This window comes from Desmodus rotundus, chromosome 4 (genome assembly GCF_022682495.2).
Source record: "Desmodus rotundus isolate HL8 chromosome 4, HLdesRot8A.1, whole genome shotgun sequence".
Lineage (NCBI taxonomy): Eukaryota > Metazoa > Chordata > Mammalia > Chiroptera > Phyllostomidae > Desmodus > Desmodus rotundus.
In genome coordinates this window covers 30,250,342-30,270,368 of record NC_071390.1, presented here as the reverse complement: position 1 = coordinate 30,270,368, position 20,027 = coordinate 30,250,342, and the positions used below count along the sequence as shown (strand labels likewise).

The 20,027-nt window shown below is 34.2% G+C and overlaps 1 protein-coding gene across 6 annotated transcripts in view; it reads left to right on the top strand.

Moving 5' to 3' along the window:
* The window catches only part of KIF20B (kinesin family member 20B), a 73,692-nt gene that overhangs the window by 32,558 nt on the left and 21,107 nt on the right, over positions 1–20,027 (top strand). For all 6 annotated transcript variants that reach the window (XM_045197782.3, XM_045197783.3, XM_045197781.3 and 3 more), the window contains exons 21-27: positions 1,782–2,988; positions 3,574–3,712; positions 5,733–5,852; positions 7,503–7,563; positions 17,016–17,141; positions 17,943–18,070; positions 19,762–19,917. In XM_045197782.3, coding sequence (XP_045053717.2) covers positions 1,782–2,988; positions 3,574–3,712; positions 5,733–5,852; positions 7,503–7,563; positions 17,016–17,141; positions 17,943–18,070; positions 19,762–19,917 — 1,937 coding nt within the window. The remainder of the gene's footprint in view (positions 1–1,781; positions 2,989–3,573; positions 3,713–5,732; positions 5,853–7,502; positions 7,564–17,015; positions 17,142–17,942; positions 18,071–19,761; positions 19,918–20,027) is intronic.

The window sequence follows — 20,027 nt, the reverse complement described above, 5'->3', positions numbered from 1 at the left end:
ACAAGACAGTCGTTAGTCATTTATGTCACTTATAAAGTGATCACTCTGTGTATCCTGGTTCTTTATTTTTTTAAAAAATATTTTGTTAATTTTAGAGAAAGGGGAAAGGAAGGAGAAAGAGGGGGAGAGAACCATCAATATGTGGTTGCCTCTCGCACACCCCCAACTGGGGATCTGGCCCACAACCCAGGCGTGTGCCCTGATTGGTAATTGAACTGGCAACCCTTTGGTTCCCAAGCCGGCACTCAATCCACTGAGCCGCAGTAGCTGGGGCCTGGTTCTTGAAATACAGTGAAATTAAAGCAACAACATTACCTGATCACAGAAGCTTCTTGCATTCACTTCAGAGTTTAGGTACTGTGTCTTACGCAGTATGCGTGACTCAAATCTCTTCACTCAGGATCATCAGGATCTGTCTGTGAGCTCTGAATTTCTTATAATCGTCATTTTTAGGTTGCTTAGATCCCGTATCTCTTTCCTAGTAAAGGATTCACACATTTTTATAACTTGTCTCTTTATAGGGTAAGAGGACTTTTACTAACATGTCAGTTATAAGGAAAAAGTCCAAGACTCTTGGCATCATCAAGTTTTCTCAATTAGTCATTTCCACTGACGAACTCATAGGTGTGAAAATATCATAATCAGAGAATTACATTAAATGGAAAGGAGAACAGAAGTCTGAACCGGTGGAGAAGACCAGGTTATTTCACGTTTGGATGACTTGCCACATTTTTGTAAGATGCTGGGAGACAGTCCACTGAAAATACATTGGTTCAAGATTATTTTTTAAAAAAGCGGATGAGTTAGTGGGCAGGTTTGTTGTAAAAGCAAATAAGAGCAGCTCTTTAAGTCTCCAGAGGAGCTGGAGTCCTTAGAATAAACTGAGAATCTAAGAAAGTGAGGCTCTGCGGTATGGGTAACGTTTCTTTCATTCTCTTTGAGGCAAGAGACAACCGTGTAAATTATAGATAATAAAACTTTGTCCAATGAGCTTTTAAAATTAGTCTGAGTTAAAAGAGATCTTGAGATCCCAGTTACAGCTGATCAAAAGCATTTAGACAGTTGGGTGAAGGAAAAGAATATGGATTGTATTTGAAAAGTAAAAACTTAGAATACACTTATTTTTGCATATACATTGAGGAAGGTAAAAGTGGATAAATGTTTGGAGAAGAAAGGAGGGGGAGACCCCTTGATTATACAGTGATTTTGTGATGTGGCTACTCTTCGCTGGGGCAAATAGAAAGCTGGGATTATTTTCAGGTTTGTTTTGGTGTAATTAACAAATCATACAGGGGTGGGCAAAAGGAGGCTTACAGTTGTGAGTATGTAAAACAGTTTATTCTTGTGTAATTATTTTTATTTTATTTTCCATACGAACAACTATAAGCCCTGTATTAAAAGTATAAAGTGTTGATTTTTTCCCAGGTTTATTAAAGTATAATTGACAAATAACAATATATTTAAAATATAAAACGTGATATTTGATGTACATATAGGATTACCACCATTCTGCCATTAACATACTTTAGGATATCGGATGTCTGTCTTGTTGTGTCTCATTAGGTAATCTCTTTCCCTCTGTCCCATATTATAATGATGATAAAGATTTGTGGTAGAAGTATGTTTTACAACTTGTTTTTCCTTTTTCATTCAGTAGCTTATTTGTGTTTTTCATTAAAAGTTTGCATCCATGTTTTATATGTTTGAATTTTGGCGAATCTGATTACTTTTTGGTTTTATTAAGGTTTGCCAGATTAGTAACAATTTTCTTATTTTTAAAGGACCTGTACATATTGGTCTAACTACCACTGAAAACCAAAAGGAAAATGAGGAGATACAACAGAGCATTTCAGAAGATGAGGAGAACAGAGTTTTACAAGAAAATGATGATGAAGAACTGAAAACACGATTACTCATTGTTGAGAATGAACTTAGAAATGAAAAGGAAGAAAAAGCAGAATTAAGTAAACAGATTATTGGTTTGCAGGAGGAACTTTGTTGTTCTGAGAAGAAGAACTTTTCTTTAAGTATAGATGTGCAACAAATTCAGTCAACCTATGACCATGCAGTTTCTGAATTACAAGTGCAGAGAGGTATAAATCGAGAACAGGAGGGAAAAATCGTGAAATTGTCAGAGGAGATAGAAATTGCTAGAAGAAACATCACAAATAACGTTTCACAAATAAAATTAATGCAAGCAAAAATAGATGAACTGCGAAACCTTGATTCAGTTTCTCAGATCTCAAACATAGATTTACTCAATCTCAGGGATAGTGGTTCGCAAGAGGATAATTTGCTAAATACACAGTTACACCCTTTGGATACTGATTATTTGGCAATTAAGCAGGTTAAACTCAATAGGGAAAGTTCTTTCTACTCTAGTATTGATGCCATTTGGAAAGAATGTAAGGAGATTGTAAAGGCCTCCTCCAAAAAGAGTCATCAGATCCAAGAACTGGAACAACAAGTTGAAAAATTACAAGCAGAAGTAAAAGGCTGTGGGGATGAAAACAAGAGACTGAAAACAGAGAATAAAAATCAAGATGACCTACTAAAAGAAAAAGAAAGTCTTGTACAGCAGCTGAAAGAAGAATTGCGAGAAAAAAACGTTAGTCTCGATGTTCAAGTACAGCGAGTAGTTGAAGGAGATAGAGCACTTTTAGAAATTACACAAGATGCTGCTTCCTATAAAATGAAAATAAAGGAGCTTGAAACAATCTTAGAAACTCAGAAGGTTAAATGTAGTCATTTAGCAAAGTTAGGAGAAGAACTTTTGGAAAAAGAATCTATCATCTTGAAGCTAGAAAAAAATCTGAAGGAATTTGAAGCAAATCATCAGTATTATATCAAAAATACCAAAGATTTAAATGAAAGGGAAATCAAGTTGAAAGAAGAAATCATACAACTAACAAATAATTTGCAAGATGCAAAGCATTCACTTCAATTAAAGCAAGAAGAAAAAGAAACCAATAGGCAAGAGAAAGAAAAGTAAGCTAAATATTATTCACATATTTAAAATATGCAAAACATTCATTTTATTGATTTTCTTATGTAAGTTTTTTTTTTAAGGATTTTATTTATTTTTAGAGAGAGGGGAAGGGAAGGAGAAAATGAGACAGAGAAACACCAGTGTGGTCCCCAGTATGGGGTGGGGGCCTCTCGCCCATGCCCTGTACTGGGGACCTGACCAGCAACCCACGCATGTGCCCTGATTGGTAATTGACCTGGCGACCCTTTGGTTCGTAGGCCTGCGCTCATTCTACTGAGCTACACCACCCAGGGTTTTTCTTTTGTAACTTTTACATAATTTAGGTAGGCATAACTTAATCTGGTGAATTATAGCTTGTACGATGAGTGAAGAACTTGAACTTTGTTTATGTAAACCTTTGGACCAAAAAATAATGTGAAAAGATCTTTTTGTAAAATCTAAAATCCTCTCTGAAAGACTCATTCATGGTTTGAACATTCTAAATTTGTGAAAAGATTAAATTTTGTAGATTGTTACTATCTCACATGTATGATCCTAAGTGATTAATGGTGTGTCGCTATAGGAAAGTGGTTTGTGTTTTATAGATTGAAAGAGGAGCTCTCTGCAAGCTCTGGCCTTATCCAGAATCTGAAAGCAGATCTTCAGAGGAAGGAAGAAGATAATGCTGAGCTGAAAGATAAACTGGCTGATGCTAAAAAGCAGATTGATCAAGTACAGAAAGAGGTAGGCTATTGGAAAAGCTATGTATCCAATTTAAATGATGAAGATGGTTTTCCTTATATGTCAAGTTTAGACACTAATTTTAGGGTTGAACAGAACATTTGTCAACTCCATAATTTTTCTGAAAATAATGAGAACAGTACTTCACAAAAGAAAATTTAGTCAGCTTAAACTGAAGAATGTCAAACAGTAAGAAAAATATGTGCCTTTGTGAGATATTTTGTTTCTCTTAAGGATGCTAAGTGCAAGTTCTCCCAAAAACGTAAAACCAAACTTATTTTGCAGATAGTATTTAGGAGAGGGTGCAGTGCAGCCGTAACAAGTTTTTATTATAGTTTAAATTTAAAATAGGAAATACAATCACATGATTCCAAATTCAAAATATAAAAAGTAATATATAGTCAGGAAAAAACCTTCCACTCCTCCCAGCCATTAAGTTTCTCTGCAAGGCATTGAATGTTATCAATTACTTCCTTTTTACTTCTTTTGCCTTCTGTCCTTTCTCTTCCTATAAAAAATAAAAACATCCTATAAATGCTGTTGTATATCTTGGTTTTCTAAAAAAGTTTTTAAAAAGTTTTTATTTATTTAGAGAGAAGGAGAGGTAGAAAGAGAAGAGAAACATCGATTGGTTGCCTCTCACACATGCCCCAAAAAGAAATTTGTAGGATTTCTTTATTCTTGATTCTAATTGTTAGTTAAACATGCGGGTACCAGACCCGCAACCCAGGCATGTGCCCTGACTGGGAATTGAACTGGTGAACTCTTGCTTTGTGGAACGATACCCAACCAACTGCTGTATAATTGACTGTTCATCACTACTCTAATGATGGGTTTTACGAGTGTTTTCTATTAAACAATGCATAGTGTCAGTGCTAATAATAACAATAGCAGCTTATTCTTAGTTTATACATATCATCTCATTTAATTCTCAGACAAATATTAGGGATAGTCACTTTTTTAAACTTCTATTATATGGATAAAGAGACACACTTTGAGAGAGAGAACTTGTCCAGTTCACTTAGCTACTGTATGGTAGAGCCAGGATGGAAACTGAGGCAGTCCTATGTGTATCTTGGTGCAACACATACTTTGTATTTATTATTGGCTGACAGTTTATATCTGTAAAATCAATGTGGATGTTGTTTATTACTGGAAGTCCCATATTTTTAAACAAAGTAAGCTGATAAGAAATATTAATGTATGACTATAAAAGAAATAATGAAGTTATTGTCTTATATTTGGAACATACAGAAAGGCTATGAAGGAACATAAAATCTCCTGAAACCAAGCAATTAGAGCCATTATTATTGTGGCATCTTCCTTCTTTTTATGAGGGGGAACTTTCAAAAATTAATTTTATTTAGTATTTGAGATCTGAAGGATTGGCATGATGGAAATTGGCTAAAGATGAATGTAGATTACCTTTGTTTCTCTCTCTCTGTCTTGGAAAATTTTTATACTAGTTCATAGTGCTTTTGATTTTTATAACACGTTTGTAGAATTAGGTACTGCTAATACCAAAAATTAATGAACTTTCCATTGCCTGGGTGCCTTCTGGTCATGTAATTGTTCCATTTTTACCCTCTAAGTGCCATTATTAGCTTTTAAAGAATTTCTTGTATTACTGGATTACAAAAGCATTATGAACTAGTATAAAAATGTTCCAAATAAACCTTGGAAATGTGAGCCATTATTTTCCCCCTAGAATGTTTAATTTTTCCATGATAATGATTTTGCTGTTGCATCCAAGATGCTATGTTGATTTGTTTTCTGAGAGCTTACAGAGTTTGAGATTCTTAAAATGTAAGAAGAAAATGAATTCTTCATATGCATTCTCCCTTAGAGTATTAAGAAATATTGTAATAATTTGAAGCTGTATCTTATACTGTGTTAGAATCTGTACTTTTTAAAATAGATTTTTAAGAACATGAATCTTTGAACCAGTGGCCATGAATTTTAAACAAAATGCACTTAATATTTAGAAAAATGCTTAGTTTGTTTCATAATCATTACTTTGTAGGTATCTCTAATGCGTGATGAGGAAAAATTACTGAGGATTAAAATTAATGAACTGGAGAAAAAGAAAAACCAGTGTTCTCAGGAAATAGATATGAAACAGCGAACCATTCAACAACTCAAGGTAACAGTTTTTTAAAATGATTGTTTAAGTAGAATCGGTATATTTTATTGTCTAAAAAAAAATCAGTTCTTTATACCAAATTCTCTTTTGACTTTTACTGCAATTAAAAAATAAATTAGTTAAAATTAAACAAATTAATAGTGATTTGCTTCTAATGATTAGAGTATGGAAAGGAAAAAATAGTAACTTTACAGTGGAGAAATCTGGCAAACACCACCTTAACCAAGTATTCAAGAAGAGCATCACCAGTGGTAAGGCATGTTGGTTAACATGTATTTTCTGATTTGATGTGACCAGAAGGGCACATCTTCCCTGTGGTATTCTTCCTCCAAATCCCTGAACTCAGTCTAATTGTGAGAAAACATCAGATAAACCCAAACTGAGGATGTTCTAACTATGTGAGCAGTAAAATATCAAAGTCACTAAAGAAAAGCATTACTGAGAAACTGTTACAAATGTGATACTAAGGAAACACGATGACTAAATGCAGTTTTGTATGGTGTGTGGGGTCCTAGAACATCAGTGGAGAAACTGGTGAGATCCAAATAAGGTCTGTAGGGTTGGTAGTATTAAACCAATGCTAACTTCTTTTTCCAAACAAAAGTGATTATTTCCATTTTCTAAATAATAGCTTTGAGAGTCAACTGCTTATTTTTTTGTGTCTAATGTTTGTTTCTTGATTTTTAAGTAAATATACCATGGTAATAAAAGATGTTGAAATTAGGGAAGCTAAGTGGAGGTTTTATAGGAAATCTCTGCTATCCTTGTTATTCTTTTATAAGTCTAAAATTATTTCAAAACAAAAAGTAAAAAGAAAAAGCACAGATCTTATAAAAAAGTTTTTTAAGAGGACACTTAAGCAAAAGCAAAATCACTTTATAAATGGATATATTTTACTTGACATCAATTAATTGGATAAGGCAACAGTAAAGAAAGATTGTTGTATTCTTCACATGTTTGCTTTTAAATGAAGCAAAATAATGAATATTCAGGCGTAAACATGTGACTTAAAATTTTAACTGAATATAATCCTAATAAAGCAATCTGTACTTTCATAATACAATTCAGAGATTTTCAGGTTTTGTGACAGTTCATTCTAGGACTTAGGAAATTAGAACATAGTGCTCAAGTCAGATGAGATAATGAATGAGGTTGGGTTACCTGACAGATTAAAATGGGAATCGTAGGGTTTTCAGGACCGGTAACTTAATCTTGGCTTTTAAGGCTTTGGTTATTTTTCAAACCTTCCATCTACTTTCTATCTTCGTAGAGGGGATGGAGGGCCCTATTTTTCTGCATTTTGAGTTTACTGGTAGGGAACTTTCATACCGCCTATTTTGCTCCTGCTTTGTTAAATACATAGTAAACCTCCGTTTCCCTGTTTTTGCTTTTTTTGGAGTGTAAGAGAACATAGTAACTTAAAATCTTGAGTAAAATGACGTAGGTTATAAAATTATTATTACTGTTTTTTTTCTTACTACACTCTCACTCTGCTCTTTTCTCGAAGGTGAAAGACACTGGAATCTTGAGAATAGCAGCTTTGTAGAAAGATTCCAAACCTAATATTGAACTCTGTTTTCAGGCCCCACTATTTATTGTTGTTGTGTGTTTGTTACATTTGCATTTACATCATATTCTTTCATTTTGCAGGAGCAGTTAAGTAATCAGAAAGTGGAAGAAGCTATCCAGCAGTATGAGAGAGTGTGCAAAGGTCAGGAACAAACTTATACTTCCATTATTAAAATGACTGGCAAAATAGTTGCAATAACAATTGGTTTAGCATTTTCCTTTGAAAATTCTAAAGTAAAATAAAGGCAACATAAGCCGTAACATTATCAAAACAGAAAGACATTGATTTTAATGGGTAATTTATCACCGTAAGGTTTATTCTTGGAAATATAAAACATTAAGAAACACTCGGTCAAAGCTATATTGATCTCTAAGTAATGGCTAGTATTTTGGGAAAAATAAAGACAAAGTTACATAGGTCACAATGAATGGAATAGAATTTTAGACAAAATTATGTAGAGTATACTTCAAGTAAAATAGCTTTAAAATTTTTAAAAAATGTACAAAGTATTAAAAAAACATTTAAAATTTTAGGTTCAACTTGTATGTGCTGAATTACGCTTTTTAACTCAAATTGTATTGTTTTTTTAACTTCAAATATTATAAAAATAGGTTTATAGTTCTTTGTTTGGAAAAAGACATGCAGGTTATGATTATTACAGTAGCTTTATTAACTCAAAAGAATATCACAATGGCACAGCGCACTTAGGCACAATCTAGTAAGTGCTCAAATTGCCAGCCCTCATTATTTACGTATTTTTGTAGTCCACTTGCTATACTCAAGCACACTTTGGCACAGAGTTTTTACCTACTTTTGCCAACCCCTTTATTTCTGTTCATAAATTATGCAGATGCCTCTCCTTCCCATCACTCACTCACTCTTGAACAAAAATTTGTATTTTCGGTTTTTGAGGCTTTCCCTGGCTTGTACATTTCTATTTAAGTGAATGTGATTCACTTAGCTATCTTAGTAAATTTGTTTTCAAACTAATTGAGATATAATACATACACCATAAAATTTACCCTTCAAAATTGTACATTTTAGTGGGTTTACTGTATTTGCAAGGTTGTACAGTCACTACCACTGTCTTAATTCCAGAACATTTTCATTACCCCAAAAGAAACCCTATACCCGTTAGCCAGTTCCTGTCAGCCACTAATCTACTTTGTCTCTGTGGGTTTTCCTGCTGGAGACATTTCATGTAAGTGGATTCATACAGCACGTGGCCTTTTGTGTCTGACTTCTTTTACTTAGCGTGTTTTCAAGTTTCATCCATATTGTAGAATGTGTCACTACATTCTTTTTCATGACCAACTAATAGTCCATTTTATGAGTAGGTCATATTTTTTAGAGAAAGGTGTGGCGGGGAAGAAAGAGAGAAATATTGATGGTTGCCTTCTTGTACACATTCCCACTGGGGATCAAACCCACAACCTGGGTATGTGCCTTGACCAGGAATCGAACCCGTGACCTTTTGATCTGTGGGATGATGCTCTAACCAGCTGAGCCACACAATCTATGGTCACTTTTAATTTATGTATCAGTTGATGGGCATTTGGATTGTTTCCACTTTTTGGCTTTTATGAGTATTTGTGTACAAGTTTTTGGGTGAACATATGTTTTCAGTTCTGTTGGGATATATATCTAGTAGTAGAACTACTGGATCATATGATAACTGTCATATTTTTCCACAGGGGCTGTATTATACTATGTTCCTACCAGCAGTGGATGAGGGCTCCAGTTTCTTCATGATATTGCCAACACTTACTTTCAATTTTTAAAGTTTTAACTATCCTTATTAGTTTCCTAGGACTGCTGTAACAAAGACCCACAAACCGGGTAGCTTAAAACAACAAAAACTTGTTCTCTCACAATCGTGAGAACTAGAAATCCAAAATAAAGATGCTGCTGTGCTTCTTGTGAATGTTCAAGGCAAGAATCTTTCCCTGTGTTTTCCAGCTTCTGGTGGTTAATGGCAGTCCTGTGTTTTCTAGGTTTGTGTCAGTACATATCCAGTCTGGCTTTGTTTTTGACATGGCCATCTTCCCTCTGGTGTGTCTGCACCAGTGTCTCTTCCTCTGTGTCTGTCTAACTTTCCCTCTTTGTGTAAGGGCACTTGTCCTTAGATTTGGGCCCATCCTAATCCAATGTGACTTTATTCTAAACTTGATTGCGTCTGCAGAGACCCTATTTCCAAAGAAGGTCATATGTATAGTGGGTGGATGTGAAATTTTTGGGAACATTATTTAACCTAACAATTTGATGAGTATAAAGTAGTATGTCATTGTGTTAGTGATTTGCATTTCCCTAATGACTAATGATATTGAGAATCTAGTTTTCAGTTGTTGGCCATTTATATATCTTCTTTGGAGAAATGTCTGTTAACTCCTTTGCCCATTTTAAAATTGGGTTGTCTTTTTATTTTGGAGTTGTAAGAGTTTTTTATAATTCTGGATATTAGACCCTTATCAGATAAATGATTTGTAAATGTTTTCTCCCATTCTTGGGTTGTTTTTCAATTATTTGATAGAGTCCTTTGATGTATAAAAGTTTTCAATTTTGATGAAGTTTAGTTGCCCTATTTTGTTATGATTACTTGTGTTTTAGGTGTTGTGTCTAAGAAACTATTGCCTATTTCAAAGTCACCTAGGTCATCTTAGAGTTTTTAGTTTTGGCTCTTATATTTTTATATCTTTGATCCATTTTGTATTCATTGATTGAATGTAACTTTGTATATTGTTTGAAGTAGGTGTCTAATTTAACTCTTTTGCTTATGGAGGTCCAGTTGTCTCAGTACCATTTGTTGAAAAGACTATTCTTTGCTCCATTGCATTGCCTTTGCACCTATGTTTACAATCAGTTGACCATGAATATAAGGATTTATTTCTGGAATCTCAATTTTTCATTGATCTATATGTCTATCCTTAAGCCATACCATACTGTAGTGTTACTTGTAGCTTTATGTAAGTTTTGAAATATGAGGTATGAATCCTCCCACTTTTGTTCTTCTTTTGAAAGAATGCTTTGGCTATTTTGGGTTCTTTGGATTTCTACATGAATTTTATAGTTAGCTTGTCATTTTCTGCAAAAGAGCCAGCTGGAATTTTGATGGGGATTGTGTTAAATCTGACAGTCTATTTGGGGAATTGGCCCACCTAACAATATAAACATAAGTGTGGGATATCATTTCATTTACTTAGACATTCTAGAATTCTTTTCAGCGTTTTTTTTTGTTTTCAGGGCATAAGTTTTACACATCTTTTGTCACTTTATTCCTAAGTATATTATTCTTTGTCATGCTTTTGAAAATGGAATTGTATCCTTAATTCCATTTTTGGATTGCTCACTGCTATTGTATGGAAAGAGAATTGATTTGACCTGATTGATCTTGTGTCGTGCAACCTTGCTGAACTAATTTATGAGCTCCAGTAAGGCTTTCTTTCTTTTTTCTCCCCTTTTGGGGTGGGGGGGATTCCTTAGGATTTTCTATGTACAAGATCATGTCTTCTGCAAGTACAGATAGTTTTACTTCCCCCTTTCCACTCACTCTGTTTGCCTTTTATTTCTCATTCTTGCCTAATTGCCCTGGCAAAGCCACCAGAACAGTGTTGACTAGAAATGGTGAGAATGTCCATTTTTGATATTAGGGGGATGTTTTTGATGTTACGGGGATGTTTTCATTTTTTCACTATTATGTATAATGTTAGGTTTAGGGTTTTTGTTGATGCCTTTTATCAGGTTGAGAAAGTTCCCTTCTGTTCCTAGTTTGTTAAGTATTTTTATCATGAAAGGGTATTGGATTTGTCAAATGCTTTCTTCTGTATTTAGATGATCATATAATTTTTATTCTTTATTAATACATTGCATTGCATTGATTGATTTTCATGTGTTGAACCAAACTTGCATTCCTGGGATGAGTTTCACTTCATCATGGTGTATAATGTTTTTATATGTTGCTAGTTTCAGTTTGCTAGTATTCTGTTGAGGTTTTGCATCTATACTCATGAGGGATAGTGGTCTGCCATTTTCTTTTCTTATGCTGAATGGTTTTTAACAGTTTTATTAAATGCTGAACTTGAGTATCTTTTTCTCCCCAAGCTATCTTATCTTCTCTCCATTTCTACTACCGATCTCCACTGTTTTCAATGTTTGGACCCGGGATTAACAAATGGCAGCCCTCTGACCAAAGTCACCTCATTGCTTAATTTTGTAAATAAAGTTGTATTAGAACATAGCAACACATTTTCTAATGTATTCTCTGTGGCTGCTGTCACATTACAGTAGCAGAGGTAAGTAGTTGTGATAGACCTTAAAATAGTTACTATCTGACCTTTCACAGAAGACGTTTGCTCACTCTGGTTTAGACTTTAAATAATACTGTTTCCCCTTATCCTCAGAATCAGTACCTAACTTCTGTTACATCTTTTCCCAGTGACTCCTCATATTTTTCCTATCCCTTTGCCAGGCCTTAAGTCAAACTCATTCTCTTGTATAGCCATACAGCTAGATTAAAATTTTCTAAAACTCTTATTTTATTGTCTCATATTCCTATTAAAAGTATTTGATCATTTCAAACTGCCTACACAATAAACTTTCACACTGTAGCTTGACATTGTGGCCTCCCTTTTTATAGCCTAATATTGTATAACTTTTCAGATTTTATCCAGACTAATTTGTTTCCTAATCCTGCCTTGCTCCATTTTGCCTCTATTCCCATGATAGAGAAGGCAAACAAAAGACCACATTTTCTGTGGAAGTGTGTGGTCTCAAGAAAAAGACCCCAGAGGAAATTGCTAATTTCTGTAAATTTGGTACATATACAAGTCTACCTTATCTTTTTTTAAGTATATTTTATTGATTATGCTCTTACAGTTGTCTCATTTTTTTCTCCCTTTTCTCCGCCTCTGTCCTACGTGCTCCCCTCTCTCCAGCATTCCCCCCACCTTAGTTCCTGTCCATGGGTTGTACACATAAGTTCTTTGGCTTCTCCATTTTCTATACTGTACTTAACCTCCTCCTGTCTATTTTGTATCAACCAATTATGCTTCTTATTCCCTGTACCCTTTCCCTTACTCTTCCCCCTCCCCCTCCCTACTGATAACCCTCCATGTGCTCTCCATTTCTATAGTCCTAGTTGTTTGCTTAGTTTTTGTTTTTGTTTTTTAGGTTCAGTCCTTGGTAGTTGTAAGTTTGTTGTCATTTTACTGTTAATAGTTGTGATCTTCTTTTTCTTAGATAAATCCCTTTAACATTTCATATAATCAGGGCTTGATGATGATGATGATGATGAACTCCTTTATCTTGACCTTATCTGGGAAGCACTTTATCTGCCCTGCCATTCTAAATGATAGCTTTGCTGGGTAGAGCAATCTTGGATATAGGGCCTTGCCTTTCATGACTTGGAATACTTCTTTCCAGTCCCTTCTTGCCTGCCAGGTTTCTTTTGAGAAATCAGCTGATAGTCTTATGGGAACTCCTTTGTAGGTAACTGTCTCCTTTTCTCTTGCTGCTTTTAAGATTCTCTCCTACTCTAATCTTGGGGAATGTGATTATGATGTGGCTTGGTGTGTGCTTCCTTGTGTCTAAATTCTTTGGGACTCTCTGAGCTTCCTGAACTTCCTGAAATCTATTTCCTTTGCCAGATTGGGGAAGTTCTCCTTCATTATTTTTTCAAATAAGTTTTCAATTTCCTGCTCTTCATCTTCTCCTTCTGGCACCCCTGTGATTCAGATGTTGGAACGTTTAAAGTTGTCCCAGAGGTTCTTAAGCCTTTCCTCATTTTTTTGAATTCTTGTTTCTTCATTTTGTTCTGGTTGAATGTTTATTTCTTCCTTTTGTTCCAAATTGTTGATTTGAGTCCTGGTCTCCTTCCCTTCACTATTGCTTCCCTGTATATTTTTCTTTATTTCACTTTGCATAGTCTGCACTTCTTCCTCTTATTTTGTGACCACGCTTAATCATTTCTGTGAGCATCCTGATTACCAGTGTTTTGAACTCTGCAACTGATAGGTTGGCTATCTCCTCCTTGCTTAGTTCTTTTTCTGGAGTTTTGATCTGTTCTTTCATTTGGGCCATCTTTCTTTGTCTTGGTACACCTGTTACGTTGTAAGGAGCGAAGCCGTAGGTATTCACCAGGGTGGGGCAACCCACTTTACTGTGTTGTGGTGCTGTATGTGGGGGAGGGGTCATAGAGAGAACAATGTTGCTTGCTCAGCTCTTGCCCCACTTTCTGTCATTTCCACTACTACCCAAAAATGAATGGCTCCTTCTGGTGCTGATTCCCAGGTGGGTGGTTTGTGTATATTCTAGGACCCTGTGGGTCCCTCCAGTGAACTCTCCTGTGATACTGGGAGTTTCTCCTGCTGCTGCAACCCCCACAGGTTTTTTTAGTCAGAGGTTTTGAGGCTTTATGTCCCCACTCTGGAAGATTGGGTTTGTCTTGCTCCCCAGTTGTTCCTCCTGGCTTATCTGAATGTGGGATATTCCGGTTGCCAGCCGCCTCCTAGCCCGCCCTGTCTGCCAGCTGCTGCCTTGCTGCACATCCTCCCCACCCTGGTAGCTCATCTCTGCCCCTCCTACCAGTCTGGATAAATGTTTCTTTAACTCCTTGGTTGTCACACTTCTATACAGTTAGATATTCTGGCAGATCTGGTTGTTTTTTGTTTTTAAATTGGTTATTGTCCTTCTTTTGGTTGTGTGAGGAAGCAAAGTGTATCCACCTACACGTCCATCTTGGCCAGAAGTACTCCTGTGTCACCTCTACCTTATCTTTTTTCCCCCCTCCGTTAACCTCTATTTTATCCTGAAGTAAAATTTTTAAAGGCTATTTATGATTCTATTTTATTAACATTACTATAATCAATTTGTTTAATATGACTTTTTTAAATGGAAGAAAAAATTTATTATCTTGAAAGAAAATTTAAAGTATATGCCAACATTGATTAGGATAGGGGAGATACAGCTGATTATAATATGCATAGAAGAGAACACATAGCAAGAAATAGAGTCCTTTTCACCAAAGACATGGTGTTGATTGTAAATGAAACATAATTTCAAAATTCAGTAGAAGGAATATTAATGCTAATTTTAGGTACAGTTTCATTGCTTGTAAAGTTCAGGTAATGATTCCAACTTTCCAATTTTTTCCAAATTTAAATTAAAAAGAAAAACAGTTGCAAAGGTGTCAAAAGGTCAATGTAAAGAACACCTGAGTACCATTTTTAGTCGTTTGCCTTATTTGCATCTCTGTTTTTCTCTTATATATATGTATATATTAAAGAGAGTGACTCGGAAGGTATTTGCAAGCATCAGTGGTACCTTACACATAAATACTTTATCATGAAATTTTAAAGGTAAAACCATTGTGTTTCATAAGCATAATGTCATATCAGTAAATTAATAGTCAACACATTTTATAATCTACTCTTTGTTAATATGACCCGTGTGATTAAATGTTTTTGGCTATTTCAGACATAATTTTGTTATTATTGACAGTACCACAAATATTTTTATACAAAAGTCTTTGCGCACACATATACCAGTAAATATATTTGTAGGGAAAATTTCTAGCAAAGTAATTGTTGGCCCAAATGATGTATGTTTGAAATTTTTATAAATACTGCTTTTCTATTCCCCAAAGTGCTTATGGTAGTTTATAGTTACAGTAATATTCGGTAGAATGCCTGTTTCCCTACATTGTTGCCAGTATTAGGTGTTCTCAAACTTTAGTTTTACAGCCAATGTGGTAAATGAAACATAGTATCACATGGTTTCAAGCTTTTCTACTTGCTTTATAGACATCTGGTAACTGGTATTCTGAAATTTGATCTGTCACTAAGTGAGTATTTCTAATCTGGGATTTTATATGACATGTGTCATTTTTGTCCCTAGCTTTTGTAATGTCCCTTCTCCTATCTGTTCTCAATTGTTATGCTTAAGCCTTTCCTCTTTAAATCTTTTCCAGGACATCATAGCTCTCGGTGATCCTCTCCCCTGAATATTAAGGTCTTGATACATATTCCAGTGATTTTCAACCTTTTTCATCTCATGGCGCACATAAACTAATTACTAAAACTCTGCATTGCACCAAAAAGTACATTTTTTGCCTATCTGACAAAAAGAAAATAGGTATAGTTTTGATTCATTCACACTGGATGGCTGTTGTTGTATTGGCTGTTGTCATTTTTTAATTTGACAATCTAAGGGGAAAGAGGTCCGTGCACCTGACTAAATAATCAGGTTTGCATATTTTAAAAAATCTGATGTCACACTGGTGTGCCTCTTTGCAGCACACCAGTTGAAAATCACTGGCCTATTCATTTGATAGTAATTTTTTTAGCTATGATGATACTAGTTGTTTTTATGTGCTTAATTTTCTGTTTTGTTTTTGTATATTTCTGGATTCTATTCTGAAGTAAAATGTAAATTACCAGAGGCAGTGACTGATGAAATAATTCTTTTTGCTTTACTGTTCCTGCCTTTCAAATACTGGGTGGATAGCCATTGGTGAAGTTCTCATCGGTGCCCTGGGACTCTCCTGGTTGATAATTGGATATTTAAACTCTCGTTCTAGCCCTCTAGTTTTGTGCAAAATATTGAATGGAAGAGGAAAGGGGTTCTTTAAATGAACTTATAATTAATTGTATAATATGAATATTTTGCAAGTCATGCATTTTGAAAGAAAGAATTTAGATGATGATACCAAGACTCCTTTAATCTTAGGAGGAATTCTGTTTTATTAGCACTCCCAGCAGCTTACATCAGTGGACAGATATACTGAAAATTATTCATAGTTTTTTCTTATTTCTTTATTTGTGTTAAGCTTGCTTTATGTGCATTTTGAGGGAGCCATCTTTTGAGATTTTTGTCATTTAATGTTACTTTTAGTTACCTGAGGTTGACCTACATGCATTTACAGGTTTGTCACCTCTGACACCAGCAATAGTTTTGGTAAGAGGTATCTCAAATGAGCTTAGCTATGTGTGGCCAGTAGTAGAGGCAAGAAAATAATCTTTCCTCTTTGTGTCTTACTAGCGGACAGGATTAAAATAGATTTATAAGACATTGTCATTTTTCAAGGGCTGGTTTTAAAAACACTAGAAGTAAATATTTGGCTTTGAAAATTTTTCCATAAAAATAATTATTTGAATTTTAAGAAAATCAGATTGGTATGGAGACTTTTTTGCTTTTAAGAGGTAAAAGTTTTAATTTTGGTTTGAGAATATTAAGGCTAAAATTGTTTTGCCAAATAATGTGTCTTCTAAATCCCAAGATTTGTGCTTATTAGTATTAATCGTTTAATAGTATAAAAATTTGTCAATTTTATTTGAAAAGATTTCTTTCCATTTGTGCATTCTTGCAATCATCCAAGCGTCCATCGGTACATCAGATATTTATTTGGTGCTTCATCTATGCCAGTGCTGTTCTAGGCATTGGCGGTACAGCAGAGAACAAGGAAGTTTCTGTCTATATGGAACTCATATTCTTATTATAGTTAATAAAAGTGTATTTTAGTTTTTAGAAGAATTCAAGAGAAATTGGATAGAAGAAAATGGATGTTAGTAATTTCTCAAATGTTCACCCCAAATTTTTAGATCTAAGTGTTAAAGAAAAAATAATTGAAGACATGCGAATGACACTGGAAGAACAAGAACAAACTCAGATAGAGCAAGAGCAGGTGCTTGAAGCCAAATTAGAGGAAACTGAAAGACTGGCCACAGGTAAGACAAGATTGCTTAAATATCTGAAGACATACTCTTGCCTTTTTTTATCTTCCTAGATGTCTTTCCTTTTTAAAGTATTATAGTACTTATAATAATTCATAATGAAAAATATTTAATGTGATATTGGAGTGCCCTGTCGTTTCTCTTTTTCCAGTGTGATGAAATTGTTTTATCTAAGTAAAGTTGTGTATAGTAAAGAAGGAGTAAGGACATGTTCATAATAACTGGATGATAACTTGTAGTGTTCCCCAGATGATAAGAATAAACTTTCAACTAAGTTTTACCTCTGTCTAGCTCTTAGTATCATCTTGTATAATAAATACTCTGATTCCATCCTTCAGACCACCATTGTTCACTTTGAACATTATTCAGTGGTCCTTGTAGTTCCTCTTCTCTAAAATTAGGTAAGAACTCTTAAAAGTGCAACTCTTAGTATAGTTCTAGCTATGTCTTGTTTTAAAAAATTTTATTTATTTTTAGAGAGAGCGGAAAGGAGGGAGAAGGAGAGGGAGAGAAATACTGACATGAGAGAGAAACATAGATCAGTTGCCTCTTGTACACACCCTGACCAGGGTCTGAGCCTGCAACCCAGGCCTCTGCCCTGACTAGGAATCAAACCATTGACCTTTAGCTTTGCAGGACGACGCCCAGCCAACTGAGCACACTGGTCAGGGCTCTAGTTCTTTCTTGACCTTTCTTTTTCTGGGCTCTTCTGAGTCTTGTCTGCATCCTGTGCCATGTATATCTCTAAATGGTATAACTTTTGCATGTGCTTTTAAAACTAATTTTTTCAAACAGAACTGGAAAAACTGAAGGAAGAATTCAAAGGTCTGGAAACAAAAAGTCATCAAAGGGCAAATAAGGAACTTGAGGATTACACAGATGTGCTCAGTAAAAAGCTCAGCAAACTTCAAGATGAGTTCCAGGTATGATTTTGTTTATGTTTGTATCTGTATATCTGTCTGTGTATTCATTGTATTTCTCATGAGAGAGGAATTCCGTAAGTATTTGATAGTTAATTTAGATATGGGTAAAATAATTCCTAGGAAGTGTTAATATATTGATATAATTTTTTCAGTATATATTGAAATGACAGGGAAGAAATTCCCAAGATATAAACTAATTGCCAATGAAAGTACAATGGTTTGAGGCTTCAGTTTTATATTCTATAATTTAATACTTAAATTACCATGTCTTTCCGATTTTTCTAGCCCTTAAACTTTTTATTCATCAAAACCTGCTGTGGGGAAAATGACTGTTAGGAAAATTATTTTGATTGTTGTAAATTTTTTCAATATGTAATTATTAAGATGGAAAAAGCAGAGTTGTATATTTGGAAACTGGGATATATTCAAAACCATACTATATAGAAGATATTCGACTTGGTATTTGTTTATTTATTTATTTTATGTTCAACTCTAACATGCTATGTATAGAATACAACATGTGGGGGAAATATGTTTTTAATGGGATTTACCAAATACCACTTAAAATTTTATATATTAAGAGTTGCATTCATAACTTGATTTGAGATGGAAGAAAATATAATAATGACTTTGAAAAGTTAGTTGCATCTAAGTTTTCTTAAATTCAGGTTGTATGTAACTGGGTATTGAACAAATACAAAAACATTGTTACTTTTTTATACTTATTAATTTTTTTGACTTACTCTTTTATTGTATTTTCCATTACCTTTTTGTCCCCATATATCCCCCTCACCCCAGCAGTCACCACACTTTTGTCTATGTCCATGAGTCCTTTTGTTACTTTATTTTATAATTGTTAATTATATAGTCTAGACTTTATCCTTTCCATTGTGAAAACCCCAAGTAAATACTCCATTAATTATGAAAAAAATTTATTAACTACATTGAGAATATTTACATTAAGGAGTAGTGGTATGTTTTCCTTGTTCGCAAATGATGTAATTGCATATCTTAGATTATAACATTTATAATCGTGGAATGGACTGACATAGTTCATGTAGTATAGTGCTTTTAAAAGTTTTTAAAACAGTGGGACATATATTTTAAAGTGGGGTATTGTTTTTGTTCATTTGGATTTTGAATGCATAAATTAGATGCTCTTGAATTCAAAGGATCTATGGAAGCTACTTTGGAAGTTACTGGTCAACTATATTCTCTGTCCAGCTGTTTTCAATGATCCTTAAACTAATAAATATTTGTCCTATTGCATAAGTTGTTTTTATTTGGCATCCTATATACCCAGGAATATTTTATTTTTAGAACCATATAATTAGATATGACCATATAAACCAAGTCTTTGTTTTGTTTTCCTGACATTTAGGAAGACTTGGGTGTTTGTGACACTTTCAGGAATTCAAATTGCTCATTTCTTCTTTTGCTTACTAATTAAATCAAGTCCTTAAATAGTGGACTTCATAGGGAAGTAAAGTGTATAAAGGAAATACTGTTTAGTAAAGCAAATCACCAATGTTCATTTTATAATCTGAAATAAACTCTGTGTTGTCATTGTTGAAAGAAAACCACTTTTAAGTTTTTAGAAAGGTAAAGTGATGGGTTTTATGAAGAGTATAAAAATAGATTTTTTGACTACTTAAGCATGTGATAGTTATTTGTACTGTTTATGCATATAGGAATCCGAGCAGAAATATAAATCTGATAGAAAGAAATGGTTAGATGAAAAAATGATGCTAATCACTCAAGCAAAAGAAGCAGAGAATCTACGAAACAAAGAGATGAAAAAATATGCTGAAGACAGAGAGCATGGTTTAAAGCAACAAAATGAAGTGGTTGGTAGCAATTATACTTTCTCTTTGATGTATTATTTCACCTGCTTTCTTTGGTTTGTTGAATTTATCTCTGGGATTCTTATCGGTCTCTACATGGTTAACTTTTTCTT